The sequence below is a fragment of the Amphibalanus amphitrite genome, unplaced genomic scaffold, assembly GCF_019059575.1.
Source record: "Amphibalanus amphitrite isolate SeventyFive unplaced genomic scaffold, NRLGWU_Aamphi_draft 000933F_arrow, whole genome shotgun sequence".
Taxonomy (NCBI): Eukaryota; Metazoa; Arthropoda; class Thecostraca; order Balanomorpha; family Balanidae; genus Amphibalanus; species Amphibalanus amphitrite.
This window is the reverse complement of record NW_024882427.1, coordinates 21,634-39,864: the sequence shown is the minus strand read 5'-3', so window position 1 is coordinate 39,864 and position 18,231 is coordinate 21,634. Positions and strand designations below refer to the sequence as shown.

The 18,231-nt window shown below is 52.3% G+C and overlaps 1 protein-coding gene across 1 annotated transcript; it reads right to left on the bottom strand.

Moving 5' to 3' along the window:
- Positions 1-919: 919 nt before the first annotated feature.
- On the bottom strand, positions 920-18,155 carry LOC122368240 (microtubule-associated protein futsch-like). Its single transcript, XM_043341976.1, has 2 exons — positions 17,971-18,155; positions 920-10,382 (listed from the first exon to the last, which is right to left on the bottom strand). Exon 2 carries the CDS (start codon positions 10,374-10,376, stop codon positions 1,647-1,649), a length of 8,730 nt encoding a protein of 2,909 aa, XP_043197911.1. The 5' UTR covers positions 10,377-10,382; positions 17,971-18,155; the 3' UTR covers positions 920-1,646.
- Positions 18,156-18,231: the final 76 nt, after the last annotated feature.

The following is an 18,231-nucleotide window of genomic DNA, read 5'->3' as shown; positions in this document are numbered from 1 at the left end:
CCCAGGTGAAAGGCTCCATCAGTTCACGATTATCATGTCACAGTGTGTATCGCTCTATCATGCATGCTACGTGTGTCTGTTGACATTTCCTCCCCTCACTGGCCGTCGTTGTATGCTATCATCCTTACTCTCCCTGAAGCTACCCTAAGCTTTGCTGACGACAGTCGAGCGGTCCCTCTTATGACCCGCATGATGATAGGTCAATTGGTATACATATACCGCCTTGGGTCATTCGTGCGAGACGCAAAAACCTTCACGCTGTGTTGTAGCGGAAGTGTTACTCTAGTGCCCCGTATGTGTGGGAATCGTTACGCATTTACCCCTTTACCCTGCCGGGGAGCGGAAGTGCCCCTCCCTGCCATTGACCATTTAGTTCATAGCCGCCCACACCTACCCCGATCCGCCTGACCGCGTGAGAGAGTCTGGCACCGGGCGAAAGGTCGAAATAACTCGCACCGTGACGTGTCGCGGCTGGCCGGCAGCCAGGCCGATAGCTGGCCCAGCTGCCAATTGTGCCCGCCGGCGTGGTCGCCGCAGACCACCAGTTCCGGGCGCCATCATCGAGCGTGCGGCGATCCTATATACTTATCAGTAGGAGGGCGTTCGAAATTTTTATATGAAGTCTTACAAATGTGGTTATAACCATAAAACTATGCCTATATATCGCTGTCCCTATGCCTATATATCGTTGCCTCGAGATATGGTTCTCCCTGTGTCTTTGACATGCGCAATAAATAGCTATCAATGGGCGCCCTGAAGATTCTTCTAAACGTGTTCACTGTTCATGTAATCTGTCATTGTCATTCGTTGTGTCGCAGTTGATAAGGTCTTTACTGAAGAATTGATAATATAATATGGTGTAAGGTACTGATGTCTTGCACTGCTATCTGCCACGATGGGATAAGTCAACAAGCCTGCTATCAATCGGGTAGTGTATTTGGTTAGGCAGGCCCTCAGGGTGACCCTTCACAGCATAGATAACCCCGGATGTATTGCGCGCCCGGACGGACCCTGTTGCGCATGTTCACAGCAGACATCTTTGTGCTCGAAATGTGCGCAAGATGCGCAGCCGTGGCTGCCGTAGTCGATCAAGGCACTTTACGACTCGTTTCATCAACGCCTCCACGCCAATTTGCCATCCACAATTCAGTGCCGATCTCACTTAAAAGTTCGATATGTTCGACAAAAATCACTCGACTAGTGTGCTCCCAGCAATAAGCTCGGACGGCATTGTCCGTAACGGGTTGGCAGAACAGGGAAGACATTACACAGCGTTCGTTCTCTCCCATCTGTTCCTTTCGTATCACTTAATCAGCATCGTTCGTCTATGTTAGGGCGCCAGGTGCTCTGTCTCAACAGGCTGGCCATCTCTTCCTGACAAGCCTCGTACGCCACTGTACTCGCCGTTTGCTCACCGTGAACTCGCTCATCTCCATGCACATCGCCTTCATCTCCTCACCGCACTCCGCGCACCACCGAGTGTCTATTTCCACCGCATTTTCGCGCACCACCGGATGTCTATTTCCACCACCCGCTCGGCGCTCGGCGTCGGCCGATGAGCTGCGCGATAACGGGCACCACTCACAACACCCTCTGTTTATCTGAATCGTCGGGCTCTTGGCGTCGTCTCCGGCACCCACGCCCATCTACTTCCGGGGCTTGGCGGCGGCCGTCAGGCACGCCACGTACTGGTTCTTGAACACCACGGGTGCCTCGTGTTCGTTCAGGAAGTTCTGCTGCGGCCGCGTGCTGCGGTAGGGATTCTTCCTGGGCGGCAGCAGGACGTCCACCTTCTGCTCCTGCTCGATGCGCGCCACGTCCTGCGGACACTCGAGCAGCGTGTAGCCGCTGAGCACGAGCGGCACGCCGTCCCGCACCAGGTACGGGATCGTCTCGCGCCACGTGTCGCGCCGCTGGTGGCCGGCGAACCGGTGCAGGCCGGCGTTGAAGGCGGCGATGACGTCCGGCGGCCGGAACTGCGGGCTGCGGCAGTACGTGTGGTAGGCGGTACTCGGCTGCAGCTCGCACGTCAGTCGCCGGCCGGCGGCGCGGCACGCCGCAGACGTGAAGTCGTGCTGCGTGACGCCCGGCCGGCCACCGGCTGCCTCCAGCTCGAGGCCGATGAACACCACGTGCAGGCGGCGCAGGCGCGGCAGCAGGTGCAGCAGGAAGCTTCCCCAGCGCCCCAGCGGGTGGCAGTCGGTGGCGTGCTCGGCGCCCACCACGTGCACGGTCAGCTCGGTCCGCTGGCTGATGTGCACCTCCTCGGCGACGGGGATGTTCTGTAGCGCGAACAGCAGCGTCAGCGGGTACGAGGCGTAGTCGGTGAGCACGGTCAGCGGCACGGGTCCGAGCGCCATGGCGCGCTGCGGTCCCAGCAGACTGACCACCAGCAGCTCCCTGATATGCGGCGGCAGCATCTCGTACTCTGAGAGCACCGTGTCCGGCAGCGGCGGCTCGCACACGCCGTGCGAGTTCTGGTAGCTGTGGATGTCCAGCAGCGTGCGCAGGTCCTTGCAGTACTTGGAGTGGTTCTTGCGCAGGTGGTCCTCGGAACAGAAGCTGACCGAGTGGCAGTTGGCGCACGTGTGTAGCTTCTCCGGGTTGGTCTCGTGGCACGTATCGCAGGCTCGCGGGTACAGGAACATCTCCTTCTCGTACGCCGCCATCGGACGACCAAGCATCTCTTCACACACGGCCATGTGCTTGAAGCGGATCTTCTTCCACTGTTCCGGGCTGGGGACGTTGAGCGCCTCTCGATAGATGTGGTCGGTGCCCAGATATCGCACTCGACGTGTGATGACCTTGCAGAGGGCGCGATGCATCGGCCAGTGTGCTCGCTGGTGCTCTGCTGAGCAGTACGCCACCAGCCGGCAGCTGCCGCACGACTTCAGACGGTGCTGCTTGGTGTGCAGTCTCTTACACACGTGGCATGCGTGTGCGGTAAAGACAGGACGTGCTGGCAGCATGTCAGCGCCCTGCTGCATCAGAGAGGCGTACGTGCGCCCTTCGTCCTCCGGCAGGAAAAGTGTCCGGTCTGGCAGGATGGGCCGGGAGTTGCTAGGTGTTTTGCCAGCAGGCTTTTGGTCTTCTGCCTTTGCTTCGTTCGGAAGAGAGCTGGTGATAAGCTTGGTTTTGGGATCAGTCTTTGCTGTTGCTGGTTTGGACTCAGGCTCAGGAACATTAACCACAGCTTCTGCTATGTCTTCCAGCTTGGACTTCTCCTTCACAGGGCTTGCAGGCGCGGCATGTTCAGGACTGGCAGGCGCAGCTTGTACAGGACTGGCAGGCGCGACTTGTACAGGACTGGCAGGCGCGACTTGTACAGGACTGGCAGGCGCGGCTTGTACGGGACTGGCAGGCGCGGCTTGTTCAGGACTGGCAGGCGCGGCTTGTACAGAACTGGCAGGCGCGGCTTGTATAGGACTGGCAGGCGCGGCTTGCACAGGACTGTCTGACGCGGTTTGCATTTCGGTCTGCATTTGTTGCAGCTCTTGTGTCCATGAGGGGGCGACGCTGAATACGGGTGCGCCTGCTAATTGTGCACCTAGTGAATATACGACGCTTGGTTCTTCTGTGAGTTTAATCGGGACATCATTTAGGGTCGTGTCAACCTCCGTTTTTCTTTGGGCTGGCTGCTGCGTCTCGACCAGCTCGCGCTGTGTTTCAGTCAGGTTGTCTGGAGACTCAATTTCGATTGTTATTTTCGACTCGGTTTCTGCCGTATCTGGTTGGCTAGTATCTGTGGATGTATCTGGCTTTTCGACATTTCCTTTTTCAGCCAGTTTGGGTTGTAGATCTTCAACAATAGTGGGAGTATCTGATTTACTCGAAACGTCTTTGTCAGCTGTAGTTGGCCCAGTCTCATGGGGACTGAAAACAGTCTCCGTCAATTCTGTAGTTATTTGATCTGTACACGAGGGTTGTATGGTAGGCGGAGTGGTTGTTTCGCTGTAAGAGGGATGTGCCTGGGATGGAACGCCGGAGTCTTTCGGGGAAGCATCTACGGCGTTCTCCTCTAACGGTTTGTGTAAATTATCCTGCACTGGTTCATCGTGTGCCTGTGTTGTTGAAGATGGTTCTGTTTTTGCTTCCTCTGTGTATGTTGACTCGGCTTCCGTGGTGTTTGCGATGTCAGCAGTTTCTTGCTCGGGTACGCATGGAATGATTTGCGTCTCGGTTGGCGCTACCGCCACAGGCTGTGGGAAACTGCTTCCCTCCTTTGTTGGGGTGTCTTTGTCGAGCGTTTCCACGGCAGGCCTGATCGGCTCCTCATGTGCGGGAGGTGTCTGCCGGTCACACGAGGACTGCTGAGTTTCAATGGACTCTGAGCTGCTTTTGCGACCTCCTGATCGCATCTTCTTTTTCCTGCTGCACCGTTTGGTGGCTACCGGTGATTTTGGTACTCCCTGTTCGGTAAACTGAATTACCTCTTCATCCAGCTCCTTGACAGGAACTGTGCCGTCTTCATTGAGGCCCAGTTTTTCGTTAAGCTCCTTTGATGGTGACTCACGCTCTTTCATGTTAGCAGACTCATTTGATTCGTTGGAATTTGAATCATTCTCTTTACTGGCTAGTAGTGGGGTTCCTGGTGTGGTCACAGCAATGTTGGGTGGAAGCTCGCTATTGCTTGTCTGCACAACGGATTGGCTATGGGTATCGCTTTTTGCTGGAGTTGATGCCATGATTGGCGATGTCAGTTCTGCAGAGGTAGCTGAATCCTCGGTTGTGAGCGACTCAGGGATGACTTCTGCGACTTGTGTGGATACTTTGTCCGTGTCTTTAGCTGAAACTGAAATGTCCTTTGCAATATTGTCGCTGGCGTCTTCTGTAGCCGTCACTTCAACAGGTACAGACGGAATGTCGATGGGCGTGGTGTTTGGTATGCTAACCGTCTCCATCCCAGCGTTGCCTTTACCTTTATCCAGCAAAGGTGATGTCACGCCGTCCTTCGCGTCAACCGGCAGTGAGATCGTCTCCTTCTTTTCTCCAACAAGGTGCTGAGGTGTAGTTGACTGACCTGCTTCCTCCGCCTCGGTTTGAAGCTGCTCTGATGAAAGTCTTACATCTTGCATCATCGTCTGTACAGGCGTGGACCCTAGATCGTCCCCCACTGGTGTCACTGTGCCCTCGTCTCCGATGTCCTGGTAGGAGAAGGGTCCGTCGTCCAGCGTGTCGGCGGTTCCCGGCTCGCTGAGCTCCAAGTCGGGCTCGGTGCGCAGGCTGTCGAGCTGCTCTCCGGGCGCAAGGCCTTCGCTGAGCGGAGAGGCAGTGAAGCCGCGCAGCGCAGCCATGGTCACGTCACTCTGCCGACCGGCCAGCACCACGTCCTCGAAGTAGTCGTCCAGCTCAGTCTGCGGCGACAGCGGCGACACGGCCGAGTTGAACGTGCTGCGCCGCGACCGGCTGCCGTCCGAGGTCGGCGAGAGCGGCTGCTCGCCACTGACCGTCGAGCCCTCCGTGTTCACCGTGATCTGAGCCGTGATGGGAGTCGGCTCTGGAACCGGCTCGGTGGAGATGCTCGGCGCGTCAGCGCCTTGGTAGAGTTTACTCTCCGTCCATCTGTTGCAAGCCTCTGCTTCACCACTGGGTTCAGCGCTCTCTTCGGGTGCCTGGTGGTCGTCTGGATTGAAGTGGTCACATTTACCCTCGTACAGAGGGTAACTCTTGTTGCTGCTATCGCTTTCATTGCTTGATTGCCGTGCATGGTGGACGGTTTCGGCGGAGTCGTGGAACGGCTTGTCAAACCAGGTCTGCTCACTAGAGAGAACAGGTTGAGCAGCTTCAGTGGTCGCCTTTTTCGCAGATGACGCTTGCGCATCATGAGCGTTCGATTCTGCCTGCTGAGTTTGTGCCAGTCGTGCAAAGTGATTAGCTTCAGCTTCATCGTGCATAACTTTGTCATACCAGGTATTTTCGTCAAATTGAACGTTCTGTTTTGGAAGCAATTCACCAGCTGAATCTTCACCTTTATTTGAGCTCGTCATGGCTTCAGTTTTTGTTTCAGTGGCTGAACTGTCATCGTCGATAGTTACAGGCAAGGTTGTCGATGCAGTTACTTCATTAGTTGATGGAACCCGTTCTCCCAAGTCTCCTTGGTTCGTTATTTTACATCTTGATAGCCTTTCGTAATAATCTGTTTCGGCACTGTCATGAAGCATCTTATCGTACCAAGTGCTCTCAGTGGGTGCGACTGACTGATGAGATAATCCTGGAGCGACCACCACGTCTGCGCTTGGCTCCTTTGGCTCGGAGGGCGTTTCCATCGGCTTGTGCTCACTTTCTGCCCTCACTTCTTCCGTCGCCATGCCATCTTCTTGGCCATCACTGCCTGCGTGCTTTGATGCCATCTGTTCGTAATATTTTGCCTCAGCTGCGTCATGACTAGTCTTGTCGAACCATTCAGTTACTGTTGATGGAATACTGGGAACTTCTCCAGCAGAACTTGATTCCACCGGTGGTACTGTTTCCATCGTTTCCATAGATTTTTGATCACTTTGTACCCTCATTTCTTCCTGCACCATGCCATCTTCTTGGTCATCACTGCCTGCGTGCTTTGATGCCATCTGTTCGTGATATTTTGCTTCAGCTGCGTCATGACTGGTCTTGTCGAACCATTCAGTCACTGTTGATGGGATACTGGAAACTTGTCCAGCTGAGCTTGATTCCATTGGTGCTACTGTTTCCATTGCTGCCTCTGGTAGGTTTCCTGCATGAATTTTGGCAGCTTCAGTCCACTGACTTTCGGTGTTATCCTTTGAGATGGCTGCGATATTATCGTCGTTCGGGTGTTCTTTGTCAGATTTCGCTGGATCTGGAATTACAATATCTGTTGTACTTGCCGTTTCCGTTATTTGCATTTCCGTAGTAGTCTCTTCATCTAAACTGAAGGACTTTCTGAATCCTTCTTGGAGATCACCATTTGTAGACAATAGAATGTCAAAGGCGTCAGCTGTACCTTGGGCTTTCAAGACATCATCTTCCGTCTTTGACTCTTCCTCTGTCTCCAGGCTGTTCGCGCCTTTTTTGGCTGTTCTGGTGATGGTGTTTTCTGCGCTTGTGTCTTCTTTCGTCTTGTTTTCAGTGTCACTGCTTTTCGCATCACTTTCTTTCAGATCTTCATCGCCGAAAGAATCTTTAAAGCCTGATTCCAAGTCCTCACCAGTAGACACCAACAAATCAAACACATCTGGTGCGTCTTTGGTACTTAGGTTTGCCGCGTCACTCGGCTTCTCCAAAACGGGTGTCTCGCTGGTACTTTTGGCTTTCAAGACCACATCATCTTCCATTTTTGACTCTTCCTCTGCCTCCAGCGACGAACCACACACGTCCACCTTTACCGAACTATTTGCTGGAGGAGATTCCACAGGCGTCTCGACTTGTTCCATTGTTTCTTTGTCTAGACTGCCTTCGAATGCATCTTCCTCGCCGAATGCGTCCATGAATCCAGCCTGAAGATCATCACCCGCTGACATAAGTACATCAAAAGCATCAGGTGCATCGCGCGTCTCCTGTTTTATGCTTTGAAGGGCGTCTTCTGGTTCTTGCGCATCTGCTTTGCTTTCCGGTAATGCTACTGGTGTTTGGCTGAGCCCATTTGCCTGTTGCTGTTGTTCACTTGAAACATCTTCCGAAGCAAATGAATCTTTGAAACCCTCTTCGAGGTCATCATCCGTCGAGAGCAGAAGGTCGAATGCATCTTGTTTAACATCGCCTTTCGTGGTGGAAGCATCGATGAGCTCGATAGTTTCTCGAAGCTCGATCGAGCTCACGGTTTTTGCTTCCTGCTCAAGCTCATGTCCTTTTTCAAGCCCGCCCACTTTGGCCGTTCTGGTGATGGTGTTTTCTGCGCTTGTGTCTTCTTTCGTCTTGTTTTCAGTGTCACTGCTTTTCGCATCACTTTCTTTCAGATCTTCATCGCCAAAAGCATCTTTAAAGCCTGATTCCAAGTCCTCACCAGTAGACACCAACAAATCAAACGCATCTGGTACGTCTTTGGTACTTAGGTCTGCCGCGTCACTCGGCTTCTCCAAAACGGGAGTCTGGCTGGTTTCTGCAGGCCGGATAGTCTGTTCTTGCTCGTCGGGCCTGACTTCTTCAAGCTCTTCTCGGGCCTGGTCTTCCGAACCAAAGGCTTCATTGAAGCCAGCTTCTAGACCTTCATCAGTTGAGCGCATCAGATCAAAGACGTCTGGCGACTCGGCAACACTTTCTTTGAGCTTCTCGGCCAGATGAGAACATTCTACTTGTTTAATTTCATCTGCTGTAGCTTGTGTAGCTGTTACTGTCGATTCGTTTGCCGGAGAGCATTGTCTATCGTTGCTGGGATCCTCAGACAGCTCCTTTGCTTGCGACAAATGTGCTATTTCAGGCTGTCCCACTGACGAAAATCCTGTGGTTGTTTCTTGTTCATCTTGTATTGACTTGTCCGCGCTGATTGCTGGCTTTTCTGTTTCAGCCTCTGAAGCCTGCCTGAACTTCTCTTTGAGAGCCCCCACAGATGAAAGCAGGCGTTCAAATTCGTTCAATGAATCCTTCGCAGTTTCTTGTGGTTTTTTGTTTACTTCAAATTGGGATATGCCATCCGTTGTCTCTGTTGCTTCATGAACGTGAGAGTCTTCAATGACAGTATTCGATTCGGCTTCTACTTCTTTTGCCAGTTCACTTCCTTGTTTATTAACAGCTTGTTCCTTGTCCTCTGACTCACTTTTCCTCTCACTCTTCTTCCTTCTTCTTTTCGTTTTCTTCGTTTCCACCGTTGTCCACTGATCCTCGACAGGTTCCTGGATAGTGGGTTCTGTCACTTCGTCATTCTTGCCGTCTTCATCAGTCTTTGTGACTTCTGAATAATTTGAAGGATCTGTGACCGGTTGGGCTGTTACATCAGAACAAGCGTCTACCTTGTTCACATTTTCCTGCACGGTAATCTCTTTTTCAGTTTCGCTTTGGGACTTCTTTCGCTTGTCCCTATGCCGCTTATGTTTCTTGCCGCTCTTAGCACTCGGTTCGTGCTCACCGGCTGTGCTGGGCTTGTCCTCCGGTTCTTGAACTGTTGTTTGTAACGATGCTTCAACTGCGTGTTTCCCCTTCTTCTTTTTCTTCTTGTCCTTCTTTGCATCGGTTACTCCATCTCCAAGTTCATCAGCTGGTTGTTCCGCCTTCGGTGACTCCGGTGAGGTAACTGTCCCGGCCAGCATGTCACTCTGCGAGGTGGATGGTAGGTCAGCTTCCTTCTCCTTTTCAGAGACACAACTCTCAGCAATGTCAGCTACTGGTTCCTCGGAAATCTCCTCACTGACGGGAACAGCTTCGCATACCTCTTCAGTAGCAGCATCAGGTGCACATTCGGTTGAAGCTAAACCATCGCTCGACCCTTCCATCATCAGAGGGTTCCTTGCGTCTTGAGGATTATCTACATTTTCGTCGATAGAGCTTTCTTGGTGTTGCTCCTGGCTCATAGTAGCCAGTTCCGCCGACTTTGTCTTGCTTGGCTCATTTTTCAAAATGTCTTGATCCGAAGGTGAAACTGTGTCAACTTGAGCACTTGGTATATTTGCTTCTTGATTTTGGGGAATTTCCACAGCTTCGTCAGGCTCCAGTGGTATGGATTCAACTGTTTCTCGATCTAGGTTTGGAGCGTCGACCACCTCCCATGTGGACATACACACGTCGTCAGCTTGGTCGGGAACCTCGGCCTGCTCGGTTGGGACAGCTGCCTCGGCGAGCGCCACGCCGTCCGGAAGCGCGGCTTCTTGTATTTCCTCGACTTCAGTGGCCTTTTCTGCAGTTTGCAGAACCTCCTGTACCTCCTGCTGCACTTTATATGCGTCATGTGGCGTTGCTGCATCGTTTGCCTCATCCTGAAAAGCAACAGCGCCAGGCATTGCAGAGACCGATTCCGCAACTTTTGATGGCCTCTGTTCAGTCACTTCATTGGCAGCTTGTTCAGTTGGTGTTTGTGGAACAGCCTCTGGTACTACATGAACTGGCACCATATCAGAATCCACTTCTGAAGGCTCTGAAGCCTCCGCCGCTTTTTCCTGTTCCGTAACATTGTCAGCCTCCTTTTCCTGCCGAGTCAGTTCTTCAGCAGCTTCAGCTTCCTTCCGCTGCTCTGAAACTACTGGGCCGGCTGCGTCAGACTGTGTCGGTACCGGCTCCTGCTGCTGCTGAGGAGCCGTGGTCGTCTCCTGCGCCGCGAGCATCCTGCCCATCCTCTCCGCGGCCAGCCGGAGCCTGCGCTCCTTGCCCGACTCCACCGAGGCCCAGAGCGTGTCGGCCATGGCCTCCATCGTCTTGCGCTCGTTCTTGGCGTTGTTTCTGCGGACGGTCTGCGGCAGAGAGTCGCCGCCGCCGCCCGCCCGACGGCGGCCCATCGTCACCTGCGGACACAAGAGGCGCCCTGTCAGCCGTGACGTGATGGAGCATGACAGGTCCTTCTGGGTTCTTGGGGAAGGGTCAAGGGGGGAGAGGGAAGGGGAGCTTCGAGACATCAGACAGTGCAGTGATATGACGCGCAGCCTCAGTTGTCACATTTCATCATCACTGGACTTCAAGATTCAACATATACTGTACCTATCGCAATCGTTTAGGATTTTAAATCTGTTGCAGTGAGGTCGCGAAAACTGGTCATGTTTTTATAAAGGCGGTAAGGTTGAAGTGAGACTGGGACGGCTGTAACCTGGATGTGTTTGGTCGGCCTCTTTTGTTTCTTTGGTGAATATGCAGTGTTGTGCTGAAATGACATGCAATCAACTTCAACAATATCGGCGTGACATGCGAGTCGCTTCATCACTCTTGGTACCCACCGGCCATCCATTTTGTTTAACTACGATTCAACGTATTGACTCAAGGTTTCTTATGGATTCACGAGTCATGAGCAAATAATTAGTCGTAGTCATGGATAGCTGGACACTATGAACATCAAAGGGGTGCAGAGAACTGCTAACTATGGGTGAATTCGCTCGAAAAAAACAACCCGATGCCATATTTCCTATCACTTCGTGTTTGACAGTGCTGGAAGTGCTTCACACTCACATATGTCAGATAATGAGGAGGATGGGATGTTCCTGTTCCATCGATCGAGATTTCACAATGCTTTTGTCTTTTGTTTTGGAGTGAGCACAGAGCTCAGTTCATCGAAGAACCGTTGCTGATGTTTTCACAGAAGCACTATTCCCTCTTTATTCAATGACATTTGCAGTAGATCCTTCTCTTCAGTCCTTGCCAGATGTCACTTTTCATTGACAATTTTGCAATAAAAACCTTCCGCTTGCCAGCCAGCACGGCTTGCACAGTCTGTGGTGATCGTGAAGCAAGTCATGGACACAGCTAGCTGACATTGCTGAACCAGGTGCTTCTCAGATGCGGGCAGCAATCTCTGACGACCCATTGCAAACATCATAACATGGGCGTGCTCGTTTTGACCCTCAGACTACACGGGCCCCGTTCTGACGTCATCAGTCAGCTGACGGTATACGATGTTTGCTTTGCTATCAGTCGTGCTGTGAACAGATTTACTGAACTTGAGAGGGCGATGGAGCGGGTGAACTAAGAATGACGAAATACACGCGAATGCGGCCGGATGAACAAAGTCAAATTGAGGGTTGATTATTGTCGAATGTCATTTTGTCGAACAGCTGGATGACACTACCCATGATGTGTTTTATCTGCGCCGTATGTGATTGTTGTTTTTATCATTGCGTCGGATCTTTCAACTCCTCTTTGGCTGGGCACCGGGCCCGATTGTCTTCTCTCAGTATCGGCCGATATCAGACAACACCATGATAGTGCACAGGCGGCTAAGCCCCACACCCTTTTACAAGGGGCGCGCTGTGCAACGCTGACGGGGCGGCAGCTCTGCGCAAACGGAGTCGATGACTCGGCGTCTGAGTCGAGTCGGTTGCACGGCGGTGGCTGACTCAGGGCTGAGGTGATGTCATGTCTGGCGACGGCCCACGGCACAGGGCGGCATGGGTGTTGGCTGTGGTGATGGGTTACAGGCGCTTAAATCTGTGAAGTCTCCAAGGTGGTGGGCGTGTCATGCATCGACATAGTCTTTGAGGTTTTGGCGTGGAAAGCAGATTAAAGAGGGGTTCAAACAGCGATAGGGGAATGGTATCTGGTAGAAGCCGTTGGAGGTTCGATTGGACCGGCCGGGCCAGTGCAGTGGCGGCGGTGCGAAACGAGGTAAATGAACCGGTAAAAAAGGCGATTTAAGTCGGTCAAGACTCAAGACAGCAGCAGGAGGAGGCATGAGTCGGCGAAGACGGCAGCAGGGGTCGATTGGAGACGGTAGAGGTCGGCGTGGTTTGCCAGAGTGCAGCGCGGGGTGGCGGAGAGCAGCTGCCCCCCCCCCCTCCGCCAGACCTCTGGCCAGCTGGTGTCAGCTGTCGGGGCCAGGGGAGGCCCCACGCTGGGGGGCGGTCCGACCCAAGGTCCGACCGGGGTGGCCCGTCTCGGCTCCGGTTATCACGCTATCAGCGGAATGGACGCCCACGCCGTCTGACGCGTGCCGGAATCGACACTCGGTAGGGCAAGTACATTGGCGGCAATGGTAGGGGTCCGCTCTGCGTCTTGCTGAAATCTGTGGAACGGTCGGAAAGACATAAGGATCGATATATGTTTGTCCGAGTTATACAGAACCACAATGGTGCATCGGTTTGTTGATACGAACCGAGAAAACAGTCGGAATTTTCCGGTTCATGATTGTTGGGCACTGCTCCATTGTGGAATAATCAGACCGATGGTGGTCACACAAAAAGAATACTATGCATGGATTGTCGAGAGCAAGTTCACAATGAGAGTGATTTGGGTCGTATTGTTGCCTGATCTACTGCTGCTGAACAGGTTTTCACCTAGATCTTGACACAGTATTTGTAAATCGCGCTCTACTTATATCATAGCTTGGCCCCCGTGAATGGATGATTATTTATACCGATATTCCTAACGGAACCATTAAGCCTGCAGTGGGCCGTCTGCCGCCCTGCCAATTGATAAACAGTCTGTGACTGCGAATAGGGCGGCTTGGGACTGCGACCTCTGGTCTCCTTCATCGAGACAGCTGCCTAAAAACAACTCGCATCAGGTGCCACTGTTTTCCTTTCGTTCACTCAGAACAACACATTTTCCTTCTGGTAGATTGAAATGCTGACGGCAGATGAAGGCGCGAACGTCTGTGAAATTGAGCCCGATCATTGCCGGTGTGGTGAGCACTGAGCCATCGTTATTGTTGGCCATCGCCTATGTCAGCCGCAGTGTGTTCAGTGTCCTCTGGACTGCGCATACGCGCTCTGTGCCAAAGCCAACGCCGGGTGGTATGTAGATATGTGTCTGCAATGTGCATGTGTGCAGCGCCGGAGGCAGCTAGTTCGGCACGGTGCGCCAGACCGGTAAAAGCTCCACACTCCACTGAAAAGGCGGGAGGTGTCAATGCCTTGAAACTGTGCTCTGTGACCGACCCTCAACTCATCGATGAGGTTACGGCATTCATAAATTAGTGACTGTCAATGAAATGTGTTATTGCAGTGGCATTTCTTGAAAGGCGGTCGGCTCTTTTGAATGACAGCACACTTAATTAACCTTCACTGTGCTGGAATGAGTCACAATGAACCATCAAGATAATTAACCAAAAATGATACTGAAAATCGCGTACCTATTGGTTTGCACCAAAAATGTGTTTACAATGTCCGTTCAAGGTTACTACTAACTGCTTCTACAGTGATGTGCTTGGTTTTGTACAGGAAATGAACCCAGAGGTTTTTAATTTTTATGTACCTAGCTCTGATTGATTTTAGAAACATGATATCTTTACTACGGTCGATCCCCGCCAGCCGCGTACCCCACATTTTTGTCCCACTGCGTAAATTATTCGTAATTCTTGTTATAAAATTAAAAAATATTATCCTTCAGACTCCTTCAGTGGTGCTTAGCTTGTCAGCTGTTCTCGTTCCCACGGAATCCGTTTTTTTTTTTTTTTTGTCGGAAGCATTCGGAAGCAGATTGTCATCCATTGTGACCAGTGAGGACTGCGTTTTGTCCTTGTGGATCTCGCGTCATGCATGCTCTCCACCACGAGAATCCTTGATGCGTCTCTCCTGAGGAATTCAAATATGCTCGGCGCCTCCTTCAAACAATAGCCGAATGACAGGTCAGCCCACACTCGAGGCGCGACCCAGGGTCTCCGTAGGTGACGTCATGGCTGCCACATCATGTGACGTCGGTGATGCCACAGCACGGAGGAGGGAGCGGCGCACGCTCGTCCCTGAGTCGTGTCGTGCTCAGCGCCGCACCTCTGGTGTACAGCACGGTCGCTATCGGACGGTTTACAGCTCATTGGACCGCTGAATGGGGCACGACGTGACTGGGTGTTGAGTGTTGGTAGGTTCTCGTCCGTTTATGCAGGTGTTTTGAAAACACGAGATATTCGTGCATTGGTTCGAGGCGGGGCGAGAAATTCTGGCATAAACAGAAATGATTGATTTTCACACACAAGAACGGCTACGCTGTCAGCTGTTGAACTTGTGTCATGTGTGCGATCTGAGTCACACTAACACAATAACATCCGGCAATGCCCTATCGACGGCCGAGAAAAATGCGCTGATAGGAGAGCTGTGAAGCCTGAGAGGTGCGCCACGGCGGTCGTGGTAGACGCCAAACCCAGCAGCATTGACTGATTTATCGTGTCTCGAGAGATGACTGAGTACAAGTACGGACTGTGTCCCGGACATGACTGGACCGCGCAGATCAGATAGACCGTTACAGGCAGGGATGCGGAGCCGTGGAAATTTCGGACGGCTCCGGCTCCAGCTCCGGCTCCGGAGAAAAAATCGGCTCCGGCTCCGGCTCCGGCTCCGGGTGAAATGTCATGGCGGCTCCGGCTCCGGCTCCGGCTCCGAGTAAAATGATTCGGCTCCGGCGGCTCCGGCTCCGGCGGCTCCGGCTCCGGCTTCTACTCAGTACATCCCCTATGCGATCAATTAAATACGGGTGGAAGAAAAAAGGCGATGGGATTGGTACACGTTGCTTCTGTATTTGTATAACAAGGCTATTTTGAATACCACATTGTTTTACGCATTGTACTGTCAAACCGAACTAGGTAAATAATTGTTTCCTCTTAAGAAAAGGAGCCGGAGTCGCCCCCTTTTTTGACGGCTCCGGCTCCGGCTCCGGCTCCGGGCTATATTGTTTCACGGCTCCGGCTCCGGCTCCGGCTCCGGGCAAAATATGCCGGCTCCGGCGGCTCCGGCTCCGGCTCCGGCTCCGGCTCCGCATCCCTGGTTACAGGGCGTCGGTACCTGTCGTGTATGCCTGCTGGTGCATATCTATCGCCCATTGGTTCCTACGTCAATCCTACCGTTCAAACTCGTTCGGCCACTGACTTTGGCACATGTACCTAATACCTATGGTATATTTGTTTTATCGCACAAAAAGTGACAAAAGTAACCATTTCTGGCAGAAGATGTTACGGCTTGTTCTTTGCCGGAAAACTGCATTTTTTTGTAATCCGTTGTCACCAAGGTCTCAATAAAAGGTATCAATCCATGCTTTTAGCATATGCTCTTTTGTGAACAGTTTGCCCAAAGACCAAAACCACGAAATAAGGAATGGTCAAAGTTATAGCATATGATATATCTATAAGATAATCCTGCCAAGAGCTGTAGTATCGTGGCAGTAAATACCGGGGAATCTCCGGATTATCCGCATTAGGGAGGCTCGCCGCTATCAGGAGATACAACGCTCGGAAATAGTCCGGCGTAGGTACGCCTTGATTGGCTATCGGGTGCAATGTCTTGCTATCGACTGATAGAGGGATATATGACTCACAGGTCCGCGTCGAAGCCCACACGATTTCAGTACCTTATAGGATAGGTATTCGGGACGTGGTTCTACGTGGTCTTTTTTTTTTACTTAAATCGTCCCATTTTTTGACCGCTGTCACTGCTCAGTGCTCAGTTGCAGAGAAATACCTAAGCTAGCTCCTCATTCCTTCTAAAAATTGTTACTTTAGCTCCTCTATTCCTTCTAAGAATTGTTACTATTTTATGAACGGATTTACCAATATAAATCCTGTTGGACAGCCTTTTTAAATTGTAAACCACATTTGGCCTACATGTTGTCGCTGTTTGGAGCTGTCTTCTTTGAAAACACGAGAGCGCAGTTCACGATCGTTAGTCGTGACCCTGCCGGTATCACTCGGCCTTAGTTCGCGAACTTATAAGATTTTGGCAGACGACTCACGGTAGTATGCACAGGCATATTTGCTATGATGCATGCCTTTATGCCCCGATCGCCTGTAAGAACCACTGACAATGAAATGGCGAGTGAGGAAACCTAGAGGAAAACGGAAGGAGGAAAATGTACATCTGCATTTGAAAACTAAAGACGGCGACGCCGCCAAGGGAAACCGCATTCAAGCAGGTTCTGTTCAGATGGCGCGCGACATTTTACCGGATAACTTCTCCCGAAGGCGGACATCTATTCTAGTAATCTTGGGCGGACATGATCTTAAGACTTGCCGGGTCAGTATCAGGGCCAATGGCAGAATGGGCTTTGCGCGACCCTACCAGCTTATCAGATGTGCCAGCAGGCGTCAGCTGGTCAGACTGAGACTGTAGGTTTTTCGAATTCAGACCATCTTGTCTTGGCACCAGAGGTGAAAACTCAGACGCATTTGATGCGTCGAGGACATGATGGAGTTTTTCTTTACATGATGCATTATCAGATGAATGCAGTGTATTAGGATAACATTTTCAAAGCGTCGCCTCGTGTCGTGATCTATATGTGATAAATGAATCCCGTGTAGCTGGGCCATCCGTTGGGATTCGTGCACCTCTATTGCAGAAATAAAAGGGCGGCTCGTCACCTGGCCTGCAGCTGGCACACCACGTGCTGCACTGCATCTGGTGTGCCCCCGCTGAGAGCCCTCCCTCCTCACCTCCCCACCCCCAGCAGTTCTCCACCTCCAATGTCCCAGTGCCCGTCCTTGAGGTACGCTCTGGAATCGCCGGGTAAACCAGCGTTCCAGCGCTGCAGCCATGGGAAACTGGCTGTTGGCGAAGTTTTGGGCAGACAAAGCACAGCAGTTCTGAATATACTCGTAACCTTTCACCGTGGGTGAATTGTAATTTTATTGCATGTCTTCATTACTGCACCAGATTGTGGTCTAGTGCATCTCGTGCGCTCAGCTGAAATTCATCCCACTCATCCCTTGGCCATCGTTATTATGGAAGTGAGAAGTGCGAGTTCACTATGGGTGTGACTCAGGAGGAGTCCCGGCCACGTGTGCCGGGCGTGGAAACGGAGACTGCGGTCCCTGCCGCTCCCCGACACCCCGTGTTTGCCTGTTTATAGCTCAGCGAGCCATCGTGGGTAGTGCTGCACTCAAGGCTCCGAGCACAGCCCTGATTGCTAAGGCTGGGGTGCCTACTCATACTATACGGTGCACATGCCACAAGTGCTCCAATGGCGGAACGTATGTCAGGAAGGGTGTGGCCAGGCCTTGGATTCCTCTTCCTCGCTTAATCATATAATGGAACCTCAGCTGTCCAGTGCATGGCCGTATTTCTTTCAAACGCTCGGCTTTCTCGCCAATGATATAAGTTGTTCTTAGTATTAAAGTTGGTCAATTAAGTCTCATGAATGTTTGACGTATAGCTGAATAGCTGTAAAGTTAAGCCAACAATCACTTCTCGCTAATCGTGCTCACCACGAGGTGCTTCATAGTGTTCATTGGAGCAGTGTTTACAGAGGATGTGCGTGCGGCACCGGTAGGCCTCCTACAACTTCAAATAAACCCTGCATCCGGAACATTCTGCACACAAGACTTCAAACAAATCCACCACAAGCACGTCAAACAGGCGACATATCACACAGATCCTATAGCAACTTCCCCCTACCGAATTCATTGGTTAGCGAGGACAGCCCTGACTTCTTACAGCGTGTCACATACAGGCTACAGCGCATCCTTACCTGGTGTCGGTTATCTCTGGGTGACCCAGTCCCGTGTCGATCACCACCGAGAGGTCAATGTCACGGCTCAGGCACGCTGCTCTCCTCGGACGGCCCCTGTCGGCGCGACACCTCACCTGGCACTGAGGCGTCGCCCGCGCCGCACCCGCCGCGCCGCCCCGGCCGGGGCTCTGTCGGACAATTTTAGCCGCGCGGGGCCCGCCGGACCCGTGTCCCCGTCACGCCGCGGGTGCCCCTGTCGCCTCACCTCGTTGGCTGGCC

What these genes read in the sequence shown, in the direction of transcription:
- LOC122368240 (XM_043341976.1), bottom strand. Translation starts at nt 10,376, where the DNA reads ATGGGCCGCCGTCGGGCGGGCGGCGGCGGCGACTCTCTGCCGCAGACC.